Source organism: Lolium perenne, chromosome 7, assembly GCF_019359855.2.
Source record: "Lolium perenne isolate Kyuss_39 chromosome 7, Kyuss_2.0, whole genome shotgun sequence".
NCBI lineage: Eukaryota > Viridiplantae > Streptophyta > Magnoliopsida > Poales > Poaceae > Lolium > Lolium perenne.
The window spans coordinates 135,372,882-135,390,691 of record NC_067250.2 but is presented as its reverse complement, the minus strand read 5'-3'; the positions used below and the strand labels follow the sequence as shown (position 1 = coordinate 135,390,691).

Below are 17,810 nucleotides of genomic sequence, written 5' to 3'. Positions count from 1 at the left end.
TCCCAGACCCCGCACCACTGGATCCCGACAACCCCGACAACGACTACCCCCTGCACTGCCGCTAGCTTCCCCACGGTCCAGCGCCGCTGCCGGCTTCCCCTGCATGCCGCGTCGGCGTCGCCCCGCTCTCCATTGCATCCCACGGAAGGCACGGATCCGGCGGTAAGCTGCAGTTCACCTATCGACGAGCATCTCGAGCTCGACGCGGCCCGCCTTGCCACCTCCCCACCTCTGCCGGTCTGCCCAGATGTGACTTCCGAGTCCCGACCAAGCCACTGCGAATCTTGACGAACAGGCACCCACATCTGGTCCAGTCCGTTTATCTCCGGCCGGCAACATCCACCTCCTACGGCTGGCGGAACGGGACAGGGAGGCCCCAAACCCCGCCCCCGAGCTCTAGGCCCTCCCACGGCCGAGTTCCCATCTGTGCCACATGTAGCAGCGGCTGCAACCGACGCTTTTTAAACTGAAGGCCTCAGCCCTGCTTTAAATTAATAAAGCGACACGCAACCATACATAGTCGGGATACATAACGAGCCATCGCTCCCACATAGCACAGAATCATCACACAAGGTCCCCAGACCTAACATAGACTAAAGTTCAAGATGCAACAGCAACATGAAAAGGGTTCAAACATAGCATCCAACAACAGCTCCCTGGTACATGACGGAGATGTAGCATGGCGACGTCAAGAGCCCATCGACACCGCCAGGTCCGTATGCATCCGCCGAAGAGAGTCCATCGCCGCATCCACGAGGCCTCTATCCTTCCACTTCACCAGCATCCTCCATTGCTGCATGTAAACGATCATTTTGTATAAGGCATCAGCCGGTTTGCCAATAAGAACCCCTTCCATAGTTAGCTTATTGCGAATATTCCATAAAGACCAAGCTAACGCCGCGAAGGAGAACCAAACTACTCGTCTATACGCCCCAGACAAGCCATGAGAGATAGCAAGGAAGTCGCCTGCCCCCGCAGGGTTCCAAGAGCAGTGCAGGAGCTCCCTGACTCCCGCCCATAAGAAGCGGGCCAAAGAGCATTTAAAGAAGATATGGTCGCAGTCTTCAGGCTCCCCACAAAGGGCGCAAAGCCCATTAGACGGACCTTTCCGTTTGGCCACTTGCAGAGAGCAAGGCAGTTTGCCCCAAAGGAGTTGCCACAGGAATACCCTTATCCTAGGTGGCACCCTTGTCCGCCAAACCTCCCTAAAGTGTGTGACCGCCGCTCCCTGCGACAGCCGGCAATAAAGAGACTTAGCGGTGAAATCACTAGAAGCCTCCAAGCGCCAAGACACCAAGTCATCCTCAGCGCTAGCCTGAGTGAAGTCAAGCTCCCTGGTAAGATTGTCCCATTCAACCGTCTCAGCAAGGGAGAAAGGGCGTCTAAACTGCAGGCGCCACCCCGGACCATCCCTAGCCCCCAACACCGTAATAAAAGGTGATGTGCAGCAACTAAAAAGCACCGGGTACCTGTCCCTAAGCGGGGAGGTGCCCAGCCACCAATCAAGCCAGAAAAACGTCCGCTTCCCATTACGGACGCTGTGCTTCGCGCCAAGTTTAAAGTACCACTTGACCTTCTGAATAGAATTCCAAAATTGCGAACCCTTGGTAGGCACCAGCGGTGAAAAAAGGTCATTCTCCCCAAGGTACTTAGCACGAATCAGCTCAGCCCAGAGCCCATCAGCATTGTGGTAGAGTTTCCAAACCCACTTAAGCATGAGCGCAATGTTCATATGCCTAGTGTTGAGGATGCCCAAACCCCCAGCCTCCTTAGGCCGGCACACCGTTGCCCAATCAACCATGTGGTACTTGCGCTTATCTCCCACTCCTTCCCAAAAGAAGCGGGAGCGCACCTTGTCGAAGACCGCATGCGTTGAATCAAAGAGCATGAACAAGCTCATCGCAAACAGCGGAAGGCTCGACAGACAAGAGTTCGTCAGCTCCAGCCGCCCCGCTGAAGCCAAAAAAATTCCCTGCCACGGGTCGACCCGCTTGGCTACTTTGGCCGTAAGGAACTCCCAGTCCGAGGCACGTAGCGACTTGTTGCTAAGGGGCAGTCCCAGGTACTTAATGGGGAATGTCCCTAAGCGGCAATTAAGGAGCCGAGCCACCCGCTCCTGCTCCAGATGCGTGGTCCCCACCACTACCACCTCACTTTTAGCAAGATTGATCTTCAGGCCTGACATCAACTCGAAACTAATCAGGACGAGCTTGAGGTTGGCGATACCCTCATCAGTCGGCTCAATCATCACCATCGTGTCATCAGCATACTGGAGGTGAGTGACTCCCCCGGGAATCAAGTGCCGCACCAGACCCAAAATGTGACCAGCCTCCTTGGCTCTCGTCAACATAGCCGCCAAAGCGTCGACCATGAAGTCAAAGAGAATGGGGGACAGCGGGTCACCCTGCCTGACCCCTCTCGCGTTGCGGAAGAAGGGGCTAATCTCCCCATTAACGTTCACCGCCGTTTGGCCGCCCGAGACCAGTTGCATTAGGCGGTGAACCATCGTGGCAGAGAACCCTTTCCGGCGAAGAACTTCGCGTAGAAAATCCCAGTCTACACGGTCGTAGGCCTTCTCAAAGTCTAGCTTCAGGAAAAGGCCCCCTAGCCTTTTAACCCGCAGCTCGTGAGCGATCTCGTGCAAGGCCAACACTCCCTCGTGAAGGGCCCTGCCCTTAATAAAACCAGACTGAGAGCGGTCAATCGTCCTATGAGCTAACGGCGCGAGGCGAGACGCAAAAGCCTTAGAAACAAACTTAAAAATCACATTGATAAGCGCGATAGGGCGAAACTGCTTAATAGAGTCAGCCCCTTTTACTTTAGGAATCAGGGACAGGATCCCAAAGTTCAGCCGTGAGATATCCACCCTCCCTAGGGCAAAATCATTCAAAATCTGAAAAACAAGGGGTCTCAAGGTTCCCCAGAACCTCAGGAAGAAAGCCACTGGCATACCGTCCGGGCCAGGGGCCGAATCCACTTTCATATCATGGAGGACGGCATCTAGCTCCTCTAAGGTAAAGGATCTTTCCAACTCTAAGTTTTCTGCCTCGGAAATACGCTTAGAGGTTGGCCAGAGGTCTTGAGCCAGGGTGAAGGCCCTAGCCTCGCCGGCTGAGCCCATCAGCTGGCGGTAGTAGTCATACACATGTCCCATGATAGCGGTCTGATCTGTAAGCTCGCCCTGATCCGACAGCAGACGGGGAATCCCACATTTCCGACGACGCCCATTGGCAATCGCGTGGAAGTACGCCGTACAAGCATCACCTTTGAGAAGCCATTGGATGCGGCTCCGCTGACGCCAATACTCCTCCTCTAAGGAGTCTAGCATAACAACCTGGTCCTCCAGGTGATAGCGGAAAGCCCACCCCTCCTCATCTAACCCTGACGAGTCAGCAAGCGCATCAAGCGCCTCGACCTGAGCCAGAAGCCCAGCCTTACGGTCCCGCTTCTCCTTCCCAAGGTTGGCCCCCCAACCCTTGAGGAACTGACGCGACAACCTGGCCACGCACAACCAATGCTCAATCGAGCCCCTATGCGGACCAAAGTCATTCAAAAAAGAACCCAGCTTACCCTTAACTAGGTCCAAAAACCCCGGGATCCCAAACCACCAAGTTTGGAACATGAACCTGGCAGGCCCACATCTCTCCTCCTCTCCACTATTAAGTAGGAGAGGGGTATGGTCTGACCCAATACGGGTGATCGCCATCAGGGAGCAGAGCGGGAACCAAGCCTCCCAGGCCGGGGACACGAAAACTCTATCCAACACACATCTCACCGGCGACAACTGCTTGTTCGTCCAGGTGTATCGCGCCCCTACCCTAGCCACCTCCCTAAGTGACAGGTTAGCAATGGCATCGTTAAATCTATGGACCCTGGGCCAATTAATGTTGGCGTTATTCTTATCCCCAGCCCGGCGGATCAGGTTAAAGTCCCCACCCAGAACCACCGGGTCCTGATACGAGCTAACTTCCCTAGTAAGCTCTCCCAAGAACTCAACAGTACGTTGGTGATCTGCTGGTCCGTAGACCAGAACAAACCACCACTTCTTGTTGGACCTCCGCTGGAGGATATGAGCGCTGAGATAGAAGGTACCCTTCCTCCATACCCCAACCTCGAAAGTCTCATCCCGGAAACCCAGCAACAGGCCCCCCGAGTGCCCTGTCGCTGGCAGCCAGTTCCAATTGAATTGGCCACCGACCTCAAGCCTGCGAAGCTCGGAGGCCGAAAAATCCTGCCTAATTGTCTCTTGGAGTCCTACAAAATCCACCTTCTCAGAGCGCAAATAATCCAGCATTTGGGACCGTCTCCCAGAGGCCCCAAAGCCCCGAATGTTGTAAATGAGGCCTTTCATAGCTACCCGGCTCGTTTACCCCGTCCCTTACGGCTCGACAGCATTGGCCGCTTAGCGCACGCACGCTTGGGCTTGCTTCGGGTCGAAGGGCCTTCCCCCTCCGGGATCTCCGACAACGGCGGACCCTCCGCCGGAACCTCGGCTTGCAGTTCAGCCTCCCTGGCCGCTGCTAGCTGTTCTTCCTTTTCCTTCTTAAAGGCCGCAGCCGCAATGGCTGCCTGGGCGAGCTCCCTTGCTCGAACCAGGTCAAGAATCTCACACGGTGAGCCCCTGCTCGGGTTGAAAACTATGCAACTATCCACTAAAACATTGGAAAGCCTCGCATCAGGAAGGGAGTCAAGAGAAGTGGATTGAGGCGTACCTGAGTCCAGGTTCGTGTCCGCAGTCAGTCTCTTGGCCTTCTCCAGCGCCGACAGGTTGACCGCCGCCTTGCTGTGCCTGGAACTCTTCCTCACGGACAGCGCCTTGTCCATCTTCTTGGGCGCCCTCGAGTAGGTCGCCGCCGTCTTGGACATCTCCCCCTCCGCAGCCACCACCGGCACCACCTCGCCGACCTTCGGGAGCCTCACCGCAGGCAGCGGCGAGGAGCGCGGCACCCCATCGCCTCCCATGGGCCGCACCGGCGTGGCAACAGCCGTCTCCCCAGCAGCCAGGTGCTCTCCCTGAGCGACCTCCATGGGCGCAGCCATCCCAAGGCCCGTCCCCATGGCCATGACCTCTCCCCCCTCCAAGGCGGGGTCACACACCGGCGAGTCAGTCGACCCCTCCGCAGCCTTAGGAGGGGAGGCCACAGGAATCATGAGAGAGCGGGGCTGGCGGAATGAGGCCAGCACGCCCCCGTCTGCCAAGTTGGACCCGTACTCGTCAAGGAAGCGCAGCCGCGACTCCGTGGCACCCAACGGCGGGGCGCTGTGATACCCCCCGGCACCCATCCCGCCACCACGCACCTCCGTAGCCTTCTCCTTGCCCGTGGTCGTCTCTTGCGTCTTCTCAGCGGCCGCTTGATTCCTCTTTTCCTTGTCCTTCTGCCCCAGATCATTCCACTCCTCCTCAGACGGAGACAAGTCATCATAATCCTCATCATCCTGATCGTCATCCCTTGGCGGCGATGGGGCCGGCCCCGACCCAGTCGTGCCACCGCCCCTCCCGCCCAGCTCGGCCTTCACGGAGATGTTGTATCCTTCCCCATTCACCACCAGCTGCACCGTCCCTTTCATCCGCTCCGGGTACCGGCACTGAAAGCGCACCCGGATGGGTTCAGTTCGGAATTTGCGCAGGGACAACTCATCCACCTCCAAAGGACGGCCAATCAGAACCATAGCAGCCATCAAACGGTCCACCTCCATGAGGTCGTCCGGGACGCCGGACAGCTGGACCCACACCGACGGCAAACTCAGGGAAGGTTTGGGGCTAAGAAACGCCTCCCGGATCTCCACCTCTACCTTGTTGATTGGTAGGAAAAGCTTGCCATGCCTCGTTCCCATACGAAGCGTGGCCTGCGAAGGGAAACACACCGAGAACTCCGTCTCAGATAGACGGCACACCTGCCAATCCCACTGCTCGTCCACCAAGTCCTTGAATTCATCAGAAATCTGCAGAGGTGACAGCGGAGTGCTCTTGAACTTGATCACTGCTGTGAAAGACTCCCCGGTGCTCTTGCCCTAGATCGGATCCACTTCAATCGCAAAGAACCCAGCCCCCGCAATGGCATGACCCATAGTCTGTAGCCGGAGGAACTTGCCGCGCGACGTACAGTTTGCGGACGCGTGCCCCTCCCCTCCACAGATCACACAGATCGGTTCGAAGGTGCACGTCGACTGAAAGTGTCCCGGTCGCCCACACTTGAAGCATTCAGCGTCTGCCACGGCACCCGCCGGAGCTGCAGACCCAGCTTTGCCCTTATGCTTACTGGCTCCGCCCTTCCCTGCTGCCGGCCCCTGCCGCCCAGCATTGGGATTCCTGGCACGGCCCTCGCCGGCCGAACGACGCGGAGCCCTGTCCTCGCGCCGCTGTTGGCCTTGCCACCAAGCTGGTGGCTGGACCCAGCCTTCTTGAAGCTGGTGGTTCCCTCCACTGCCCTGGCCCTCATCACGGAAGCCGTTCTGGCCACCTCCTCCCTGGAAGTGGCCGGCCTCACCATCCGACCGAAATTGGCCGGCATGCTCTTGACGGAAGGAACTGCCGCCACCGCGCTCCTGGCGGTAGGAGCCCCCACCTCCGCTGCCTTCCTGGCGAAACGAGCCGCCGCCGCCGCCACCCTCCTGACGGAAGGGGCCGCCACCGCCGCCGAAGAAGTTGCCGCCACCCTCCTGACGGAAGGGGCCGCCACCGCCGCCGGAGAAGTTGCTGCCACCCTCCTGGCGGAAGGGCCCCCCGCCTCCGAAGTTGCTCTCCTGGCGGAAGGAACCGCCGCCGCCGCCATCCTGGCGGAAGAAGCCGCCACTGCCGACGTTGCCGCCCTCCTGGCGGAAGGAGCCTCCGCCACCTCCCTCATGACGACGCCCCCCGTCAGACCCGCCGTGGCCAGGCCCCTGCCAAATGCTGTTGGCGCCGTAGCGACCGCCACCCTGCCCCTGATTGTGGCCGCCGCCACCACCACTGCTGCCGCCCTCCTGCCAGAACCCCGCACCGCTGCCGCCCCCCTCCGCGCGCCGCCCGTCACCACCCTCACAGTCGAGCCGTCGCTTGTTGCGGCCGTCGCCACCCATCGCCGTCACCTCCGCAAAGGATCGAGTGAGCGCCGGTGGTTGTGGGGGACGAACAACGAACTTGGACTGTCTAGAGAAGCGCCGCCGCACCTCCTCTCCTCTGGCAAGAAACCCTAAACAAGGATTGGAAACCCCTTTTGGCATCCAGAGCCATCTCTTTACCCCGATAGAGGCCCCTTCCAGGCCCGTTGGACAGGAGAGCAAGAGTGGGCCGAACCCAGCACACGGCCCAGAGCCTGCAGACGAACCTGGCAGCCTGGGGAACTCCTCCAGGCCCGGAACGGCCACGCTGGCAGGCCGGCCCAAGTCCAGCCCACCAGCCTGGCACGAAGCGCTCCCCTGCGCGACGCTCCTCCCCTCCACAGTCCCGACCTCAGGCGGCGCCGCAGCCGCCGCCGTCTTCCTCTGGTCGTTCGGCCGCCGGTCTCCCGTGACCGGGCCGCCTACCGCAGGAGAAGCCGCTAACGAGGGACCCCGTCCACCCCGCGACCAGCCAGCCTCCCCAAGTCGCCCGAACCTGGAGGTCTGGCCCGCCGAGAACCGCGAGCCCTTGCCTCCCGGCGCGAAGGCCCGCCGTCGACGGTGGCGGAGTGAGCCCCCAAGCTCCTCCGCCCGATGGATGAACCCATCCAGCGTAACCGAGGTCGCTGGCCGCCGCCGGCCCTCCGCAGAGGACGAATCCCCAGATTCCGTCTCCGCGACGCACGGGTCCTCGCCGGCGTCCTCGTCGTCGGACACTGCGAGCGCCCAGAAGCGCCCGAGGCTCCGCCCCATGCCCTCACCGGGGGACGGGACAGAGCAGAGGGTACCTGCCCTGGCCGCCGTCGGGGGCGAGCAGGTCGCCGTCGCCCCGCCATCGCCTTTCGAAACGCCCACACCTGTCCGCCCCATCTTCCTCTCATATGATCCAATTTTTATGATTCCTGCAACCGACGCTCACGGAGGGATACCTCGGCAATCATCTTCATGCCCAAGTTGGACGACGAGTACTACCACCCGGTCTTGGACTACCTGTAGGTGTATCTGGACCTGTCCCTTGTTCAGAATTTGTTCTCGCATGGTTATCTAATCATATGTATGCGTTGTGCTTTGTTCAGAATTTCAGCTTCACTGTGTGTAGGTGCTCCATTATGCTAAGCACTACAACCTGGAGAGTTCCAATCACGATTGACTTTTCCTGCAGTTAAGGAGATGTTTCTCCAAGTAGTACGGTAAGCAAGCATGTTTCTTGTTATATCTCCTTTCTACTTTTGAAAGTTGTTTGATACTATATACAAGGGGATGGGTGATTAAGTGTCAAAACAACTGCAGAAATAGGGATCCCATCAAGACATGTGCTTCATGAAGTACTATATATACGTTTAGTTCCCAAAAGCTTAACACACATGAAACTTATATTGGAAAGAATTGATAGCACGAGTATGCCAAATTGCATGAATTTGTGATTCTGGAAGAAGGAGCAGTGTTTGAAGGAATGCATGAAAAAAATATGATATTACTGTTTTGGTACTTTCCAGATGCAGAGCTTCATCTTTACTGATTGTATATTGACAAGTGTATTCATGGGTTGGTATACATAGTGTTCACTGATAGGAAATTTTTTAGGAGGTGTTGTGTCATGTTCTCAGTATAAAGCACGAAAATGCTACAAGCAATAATATATTGCCTTAGGTAGGTTTGGATCCATGTAATAATCGTGCAACATCAGATTGGTTTGGATCCATGTATAGGTTGTGGCCTCATATGGATCATGTTGCATTCAACTAATTATTTAGAAGGACTGTTTCTTTTGGGGTGAGCATCGCGAACAAATGGTGTGTTGCTCTCTAATTTTGCTATAATTGATAGCATGATAATGATGTATTATGTTAACCAACTTAAGCTATAGTGGATGGTGTGCTGCTCTATGATTTTGGTCCCCTTCATTGACTGAACTAGAAGGTACCCCGCGCGTTGCTGCGGAAACTCGTTGGGGTCTCTTGAAGGCGTACTCGTGTAGTAAATAAGATGAGATCAGTTGCCGCTTTGGACATTAACATGTCAGATAGATTTGTATAGCAATAATAGAAAAAAATTGAAAATGTTATGATCATCGCTTTTCTCTATATAAGAGAACTTTCTCAATCAGACATCATGTTCAACAAACCTTACAAGGCAAGGAAAAAAAGAATAACACACCTGATACATTGCGAAAGCTAATGCACCTATCCTTCTATTGACTTTCCTACCTGACTTTCCTACCAGTATTATGAATTTAGTGATGAAAATTTGACAATCTATTGGATTTTCCGTGAACACCGTGAGCAAACCATAAATATGCATATCAGCTAAATAATCTGCACATGAAGCAATATATCATATTTTGACAATTATCTGTTATAAAAATGGTTCAATATTAGATGCCACATTATTACTCAATTCCAAAATTTGCAATGGGAGGAACTTTTGCATATTTGTAGAAGGCTAATTATGGAGATCAATCATAAGTTATTAGTAGCTTGAGTGGAACTTGACTCAGTTTATGGATAAATGTACATTGTGTCGGAAAAAAAAAATGTGTTGCAACACTTAACATAGAAACCGAAGAATATGCCACACCTGAATAATACGATACACTCAATTATGAACTTGCAGTTTTCCATTTGATATATTCGTTGGAACTGAATAATGCGGCAACCTGTACTCAATATCAAGTTTGGAGTTAGAGCACCGAACAATATAAATCTATTTCTACCTCACCATTTGAATTATTTCACTCTTTACCATCTACAGAAATCCATAAAGAGACTTCACTTCCTAAGCACATCAGTAGACATATAAATGTTAGAGTTGATTTAATACTTTTTTTATTGACATTGCATAATCATAAAAAATATCACACTATCTGCCTTCTTCGCACAGACAACTACAAAGCGAGTAGCTTTACCCATACCAACCGAAATATTAATTATAATGAACATCAAGAATATAATACCATCATGAAGTTAGTATTACCTAGCCTGGTATTACTTCAGCATCAACAATGTCAAGATTTGGGTGAAAGTCACATAAGTCTAAGATCTGATAAATTGACGATGCTAGATGATTCAATGCCAGTGTATATTACTTCCCTTGTTGAATCTAAAGAGATGGACATTGCTGCACGGAAATATTAAGAAGAATGTGCCACGTGCATCAATATTGAACATGGTACCAATGTAAGCCTGTGCAAATATATCAGATCCATGATGTACTGCCATATATTTTGGATAACATGCAAACTTTCAACATGGTAGGAACCTGCAATATTTTGGATAATCATATGAACATGCTTAGTGAATTAATGTGCCCTAATATTTTGATACATCACAGCTCAAATGCAGAAAGAATAAAATTGGACCAATGAACATCAGTTACAGTAAAGTACTGTTTCTAGCTGGTGCAAAGCTTGATTGCTGGAAATAGAGGAAACAATTTCCTACAACTCACGACACAAGGTGTGGATGTACCTCAACCTATCACCCAGCACATCTTGCACCTAGAAGGCCTGCTTGGAGTGATGGGGTCGCTTTGTGTCCAGCTTTCCAGTGGAGGGACAAAGTGAAGCTCCAGTGTCATCGAAGCGCGGGAAGGATGCATGTAAGGTGGTGGAGAAGGATGTCGATGATTCCGTGGTTATTGCTCTTGCGGCTCTTGAAGGAGATGTGCCTGCGTGACTAAATCTGCAAGAGAGATCTTATTATCACTTTGAATTATTGACATTTTAACTATCATTTTTTCCAATTGAAAGTACTAAAAAGAGTTGTACAACATGCACATCACATATTCTCCAGTTGACAAGTTCGCTGCATGACGCAAGTTCACTCAACTTTTCTTGGGGTCAGAGCTGGGCCTTTATTCTTTTTTCGTCACACTACAAGTGTCATTGTGTGGGCGTGAACTACACTTATAGTGAGATGGTAAATCATGTACTATATGCCTTCCTTGCATGGCTTCACTAGACACTTGGGACATGCATATATATATTGCATAACTATTTTGAATTGTTCCAGTTTATGTCATTGCTTGTCTTAGGCAGAATGAGGTTGGATACGGGTTGATATGAAGTGGATATACTCACTAGTGGTAGACTGGTAGTGTAGGGTTTAGAGCGAGATGCGGACCTTCCAAAACGATACCTCACCTTGTGGTTACTATAGTGTTGGTACATGGATTAGAGCGAGAAGCTTGCATAGATTTTTTTTTTGCTTGTCTTGTGGTAGGATAAGAGTGCATGTTTATTGGAGGTATGACCTCTCCATAATAGTGGTATATTCAATAAAAATGCAAGAGGGCTTGGACCTACAAACCAAGGACGTGTAAGTAGAGTAATATGAAGCCAACATCATTCAAGATGTACAAGATTTGGACAAGGCACCAGGATAGATCTTTAAAATTTGACTCACAAGGATAATATGTTTACATGATGTTTTTGTATGAGTTACATGGGTTTTAATTAATAAGTGTACAAGTGGCATTTCTTGCAATATAGTGTGAGTTCCAATGATGTTTTCACCAAAATTTGTTGGCACACTTGCTCAAGTACCATTAAAATGAGGCAGAAGAAATCCTTAACATTGCACAACAATATCTAAAGAGCATCGAGGAGTAGATATATGTTAATTAGTCAAGTGCTTATTTTATATTCAAACGATGCCAATTATATTGGTTGTCAAAATATATTACAAATGGGATAGAATCTTATGGATCTTTTGGAATATATTGCGGCTTTTTTTCGTACAAATTTTTGCATGTATTGTATTAACATGTAGCAAGCAAAAGTTGGAGCCGTAGCAGCGCACAGGCATTCAACTAGTGTCCTGGTTGTAGGAAAGTAGGCCGACATGTTCATCGGAAAAATGCTGTTTAGACATTATTTCATCATATTTATTTTCTCGGTAGTTCAACAATTACATCTTTATATTCCTAATACAGTAACATTGTCCGTATCAAAAAGTGCAACTTTTAGTTCATAATAGCACTTAGTACTTTGGCCAATTGATTTAAATAGATCCTATATTTATACGGTGTATAGATGGAAAGGTGCACTAAAAGAGCTCGCAAATTTTTGTAGTCCTGTGGTGAATGCAAAAGCCTACCACCTTATTGTTTCTTCAAAGTTGAGGCAAGCATCTTAGTAGATGGAAGAGGGACAACTAGATAGACAATGCAAACAGTAAAATTAAGAGAGTATGTTTTTCATATGCATGGAATACTAAACATTATTTTTGCGTTCGTTGAAACACTCAATCATATTTCATATACTAAATAATATGTATTTCTACGCCACCATCTCCCGGTGCAACGCACGGGCATTTGCCCTAGTGATACCCAAAAATCTCTACCTTCTAGGCGAAGATCTATCCTTTGCAAAAAAAAAAGGAAATTAGAGCTTTAAAACATTATTTATTCAAACTTTGAACTAAATAATTATACAGTCAGAAAAAATTATTTATACACAGCGGAACAAAGAAAATATTACTGATACTAATTAACTTTGTAGAGTAAGCGGAACACAACTTTCTAAATAAGTGAAAAAAAATATATATTGGAAAAAAATATTTATACAGTGAGGAACAAATCTTTCTGGACGAAGGAACAAATCACTATGCACTAGGGAACAACAGAGAACAAGAAAAATACATCCGGAAACGAAAAAAACTTTATGGAACTCATTTTCTGGAACAAAAAGAACAAATATTTCAGGACAAAGGAACAACTCTCTATGAAGTAGTGAACAAACATGAATATAATACGGAGTAAGAAACATACAACCAGGAACAATAATTTTGTGGAAATAATTGTTTGGTACAAAAGGAACAAAAATCTTCCTAAACGACGGAACAAATCACTATACACTAGGGAATAACAAAGAAACATTAAAAGGAGACTGGACGAAGGGGAAAAGACCCTAGATAGACAGGAACAACAACTCGGATGAAGGGGAACAACAACCTAGACGGTGGGAAACAAAAGACTACACGAAAGGGAACAAGAGCCTGGACGGAGGGAACAACATCCTACACAATGGGGAACAACATCCTACACTGAAGGGAACAAGAGCCTGGATGAAGGGGAACAACATCCTAGACGGTGGGGGACAAACATCCTATACGGAGGGTAACAATGGCCTAGATGAAGGGGAACAACACCTTGGATATAAGGGAACAACAACCTGGGTGGAGGGGAACAACCACTTGGATGGAAGGTAATAATAACCTAAACTATGGGGAATAACAACCTAGACAAAAGGGAACAACCGCGTAGACGGTGGGGACCAAGACCCTAGACGGAGGGGAACACTAGCCTAGACATAGAGGATCAACCTGACAATGGGGAACAATAGCCTATACGGAGGGGAACAAGATCCAATATAGAGGGAACAATAACGTGGACGGAGGAGAACAACATGCAAGATAACAGAGGGGAACAACCTATACGGTGGGGAACAATAGCCTACACAGAGGGAAACAAGAGCCTGGACGAAAAGGAACAATATCATAGACGGTAGGGAACAACATTTTACACGGAGGAGAACAACAACATAGACAGCGAGGAATAACCTCATAGGTTAAGAGGAACATGACCTTTTATGACAAGGGACAAAAATCTTTTATAAAAAGAAACAAAAAATAAATAATATGGGACACAAAATTATGAAAAAAACATTTTCTTGAAAAAGGTAAAAAAAGAGAAGTACACATGAAAGGAAGAAGAAAATAAATAGAAGAAGAATAAAAGAAGAAGAAAAAAACGAAGAAAAAAAGGATAAAAGTAGGGGGGGGGGGGGGGGGAGAGAGAACGTACTAAACTGCACGTACTGAAATGGAAAAGAAAATGGAAAATGAAAAAACTCAAAAGAAAATAGTAGCTGCTTCTAACTCGTCCAGTTACTTGCTTAGGTCTACTGGTTCTGGTATAGTTCATTACTTCTTGAGACGTGAGTTTTTTTTTTTTTTTTTTTTTTTTTTGCCTTTTCTCACTACAGCAGCCAAGCGAAAGCTTGACGATCTACATGGGCCGAGCCCACAACCGAAACCGTTCAGCGAATTGGTGCTCGGTAGCGCGCGCTACCGAGTCGTTTCCTTGTTAAGGCAGCGCATCTCCTCCGTAGGTTTAAATAGCAGTTTTTATTAGGGTTACTTGAATTTTGATTAGATTAAAAGGTTAGTCATTGCTGCAATGTTCGTGTATACATAATTTTTTGGAGGCCAACGTCCAGATCAAGACCTATTATTCGGAATTCCACCTTTTCAATAAAGCTTTTATCTATATCCGCAATATCTTGATTGCAATTTTAGTTCTTATGTGTTCCTAATTTTAGGTAGAAATTAAGACCCTATCGTGCACTTGCAAGATCAGTAACTCCCGGAGATTATTCAAGCGATTACATTGACGCACGAGCTTTGCACGTGTAGTTGGATCGTCAAGCACAAATTCTACCAACAAAATCGACTTATTTTCGATCGGACACTTTGGCCTATGAGAACTGCTACCGGGCACCTGATCTAGTCAGCAAATACAGATAGAATGCAGCATCCTGCCTCTTGGTGTAGTGAGGCACGACTTGCACTAGAACAACGACCGATACGTGTCAATACAAACTACAACAGCGGGCTCGCTCAGTGGAACCATCTCTATTTTTTGTTTCAATTTAGTATCTAGATATATCTGAATTTAACAAATCTCAAACATGTTTTAGGGAATGGAGGGAGTATGTTACTTTAGCTATTACCATAGTCTGTATCTGGTTCTTCTCATTTTCTATGTTTCCCGATTTCACTTTAGAATAGAGGATAGTCCTTAGTTGGTTGCTAGCTTGTACGGACTAAAGTTCAGTCTAATTTAACCTACGATTTGCATTGCCATAGCAGACCGTCACGCTCGTGATCCATGTCCATGCTGAATGTGAGATGATAAAATCGTAATTTTCTACTTGTTTTTTTAGCATTACCAAGATGTTGCCGCTAGTAAGAACAACTTTTAGTTTCATGTATTGCCATTGTGAACTTTCATGTCTTGTATTGTCGTGCTTGAAAAATATTGAACTCTGCATACCTAGTTGAATCCTAGCTCCGCCACTGCATGTGTGGTTGTTTTCTGATGTATGCAAGCATGGTGGATTCAACAAAAATATGTTTATTAATGCATCACATATTACATAGAACAAGCTTGGTCCACATCAGCTGCATGTCAATGCAAATTCGTACATAAGAAAACACGCTTTGGTATACATCAGCTGCATGAAAGCCTCCTTTGATATTCATATCAGCATTTATGTAAGATATTTTCAGGAAAGTATATTTAAACAGGGAGAATGATGCTATATCCATGAAGTTACATAACTCGATTGTCCCTACCAAGTGATTGTGAGCTGCACCGAACTTGGACTAGGGTGAGAGCTCCTTTAGGAAAGATGGAAGCAATCCCCTGACAAATCATTCATCTCCTGTCACGACTTTGTTGCTTCCAGATACGACATGGTTGCTTCCAGATACAGTGTTGTTACTCCCAGATACAGTATTGTGGCTCCCGGATACAGTATGGAAGCTCCCAGATACATTATTATCATTGCCGGATACGTCATTGTTGTTATCAGTTATGATATGTTTGGTCCCACATACAATATGGTTGCTGCCAGTTACGATATTGTCACTGCCAGATGCAATGGTGTTGTTGCTCCCAGACACAGTGTTGTTGTTCCCACATATGACAGTGTTGTCGTTCCCAGAAACAGCATTGTCGTTCCCAGATCTAACAGTGTTGTTGGTCCCATGTATTGTATTTGTTTGTTCGTCGAGGGTTCTTCGGTTCCCCTTCACATGCAATGGCATGTTAGCGAAAGCCATACCTAGTGAACGACCAGCGGTGGCGAGGCCCTTGAGTCTTATCTGCAAACTATTGGGTGCCTTACCAACCAATGAATTATCCGAGAGAACCAAGTAGCAATGGTGGTCAAGCTCACCAATCCACGACGGGATGGTGCCAACCAATCTTTCGTTGGCAAGGTTGAGCGACTTGAGCTTACCGCAGTCCTCGAGGCTAATCGGAAGCCGCAACGCCGTGACGCGGCCGCTTGTACCATCGCAGCCCACACCTTCCCAATCGCAGCATGAGGAGCCAGACCATGTTCCACGGAGAAGGGCACCCCCGCCATTGAGGTTCCCGACAAAGCCCCGCAGCGCGCGGAGGTCATCCAGGTGGCACGACGTCGCGCTCATGGCCAGCAAGAGGAACACCAAGAAGAGCAGCAGCAGCCAACATTTCGCCATGGATTAAGTTCTGGTGTTCTAAATACGTGTATGCAAGAAACCTTTTTTGGAATGCAAGTGAGTGTTGTTGGCAAAAACTGCTTGGGTTTTCATCCTATCTTATAGTGTACGTGTATTTGTAAGCATGCGGTGCAAGTGGTTCAGTACTAATCCGTGACCACAAGGCCCACAACTGCCTCCCAATTCAAACATCGGTTTTGTTGTTATATGTCGACTAACATTCGTGGGTGGCATGGACTGAAGCTGCTGGCAACTCCTCCTCCTCGGCTCAATCTTCTTCTAGCACCCACAACAAAAAAGATATTCTAGTACAGTATTGCTAGTCGTCAGCTACCACATTTCGTCAGCTACAGCAAGAAAGAGGGGGCATTGTCTTAGCGCAACTTCAATAGAGCGATGCAAACGTCCGCTGAGCGACTATTTGGGTCCACCGGGCCGAAAAATGCGTAGGGTCCTTGCTCCAGCGGGGCAACGCAAAGTGATCGGGTCATTCGCGACGACGCAAACCTGGCCTAAATATGCGTCTCGGATGCGTCTCTGCGGACGCTGCTGCGGATGCGCAAAGTGTCCGCTCGCATCTGGTGGACGTTTCATTGGGCCCGCCTGCCAGCGACCCTGCGTCGATGCGTCTTCTCAGGCGCGCCAGCGACTGGCGCCGCTGCGTCGCTTTGGCAGTCTGCGCCACGTTAATGGCGTTACCTCGCCTGCCGAGCGGTCGCCGCCCACCTCCACCAACGCAGTAATGGCGACGCCACGCGTTCCGCGGTCGTTGCCTGCCTCCGGCCTATATAAAGGGGGCGCGCGCACGCTCTTCTTCCTCATCCACTCCTCCACACAAACCCTAGCCGCCACAAGCTCCACTATAGCGCCGCCTAGCTCTTCCTGCGACGTAGCCAGGCTCGCGAGGAAGTCCATGGCGGGTCTTGGTGGCCGGCGAGCGGTCGAGGCCGCGGGCCTGGGCGCCCCCGGGGCTGGGGCAGGGGCCGTCATGGTGGAGCAGCTACGGCCCCACGGTCGCCGTCGCCTGCTCCCTCCTCGTCTTCGCAGGAGGAGCGCTGCTTCGAGTTCCTCCTCCGCATCGACGATGACCCACTCGGCATCAAGCGGCTCTCAGACAAGTTCGCTGAGTTCGTCGATGTCGTCGAGTCAGCCCAGTTGCAGCTACGGGAAGCCAACTGCAACTTATGCCGGTGGCCTGTCGAGGTCTTGTTCAACGGGCAGGGCAAGATGTACCTGCACACGGGGTGGGACAAGTTCGCCCGCGACCTCGCGCTCGAGCCCGGCTGCCAGCTCACCTTCCTCTACGAGGGGGACAGCGAGATGATCGTCAAGGTGTTCGACGGCACAGCCTGCCGCAGGCACTACCACACCGGCGAGTCCGGCTCGGACACCGACAGTCAAAACTGTTAGAGTGTTCTTTCTTTGTAGGGAATATGGCTACGAGCCAATTGAAGCCAATAC

The 17,810-nt window shown here is 49.9% G+C and overlaps 2 protein-coding genes and 1 long non-coding RNA gene across 3 annotated transcripts; 1 reads left to right on the top strand and 2 right to left on the bottom strand.

The window, feature by feature from the left end:
- Positions 1–526: 526 nt before the first annotated feature.
- Positions 527–6,546, bottom strand: LOC127301705 (uncharacterized). The gene is made up of 2 exons (XM_051331971.2): positions 4,713–6,546; positions 527–793 (listed from the first exon to the last, which is right to left on the bottom strand). Exons 1-2 carry the CDS (start codon positions 5,833–5,835, stop codon positions 762–764), a joined length of 1,155 nt encoding a protein of 384 aa, XP_051187931.1. The 5' UTR covers positions 5,836–6,546; the 3' UTR covers positions 527–761.
- A 1,610-nt stretch (positions 6,547–8,156) lies between these two features.
- On the top strand, positions 8,157–10,921 carry LOC127304033 (uncharacterized). The gene is made up of 2 exons (XR_011748259.1): positions 8,157–8,270; positions 10,411–10,921. It is a non-coding gene; the product is annotated as an uncharacterized lncRNA (long non-coding RNA).
- Positions 10,922–15,317: 4,396 nt separating this feature from the next.
- LOC127301704 (uncharacterized) lies at positions 15,318–16,421 on the bottom strand. Its single transcript, XM_051331970.2, has one exon. The coding sequence runs from the start codon at positions 16,347–16,349 to the stop codon at positions 15,516–15,518; it is 834 nt and encodes a 277-aa protein (XP_051187930.1). The 5' UTR covers positions 16,350–16,421; the 3' UTR covers positions 15,318–15,515.
- Between the last annotated feature and the right edge of the window lie 1,389 nt (positions 16,422–17,810).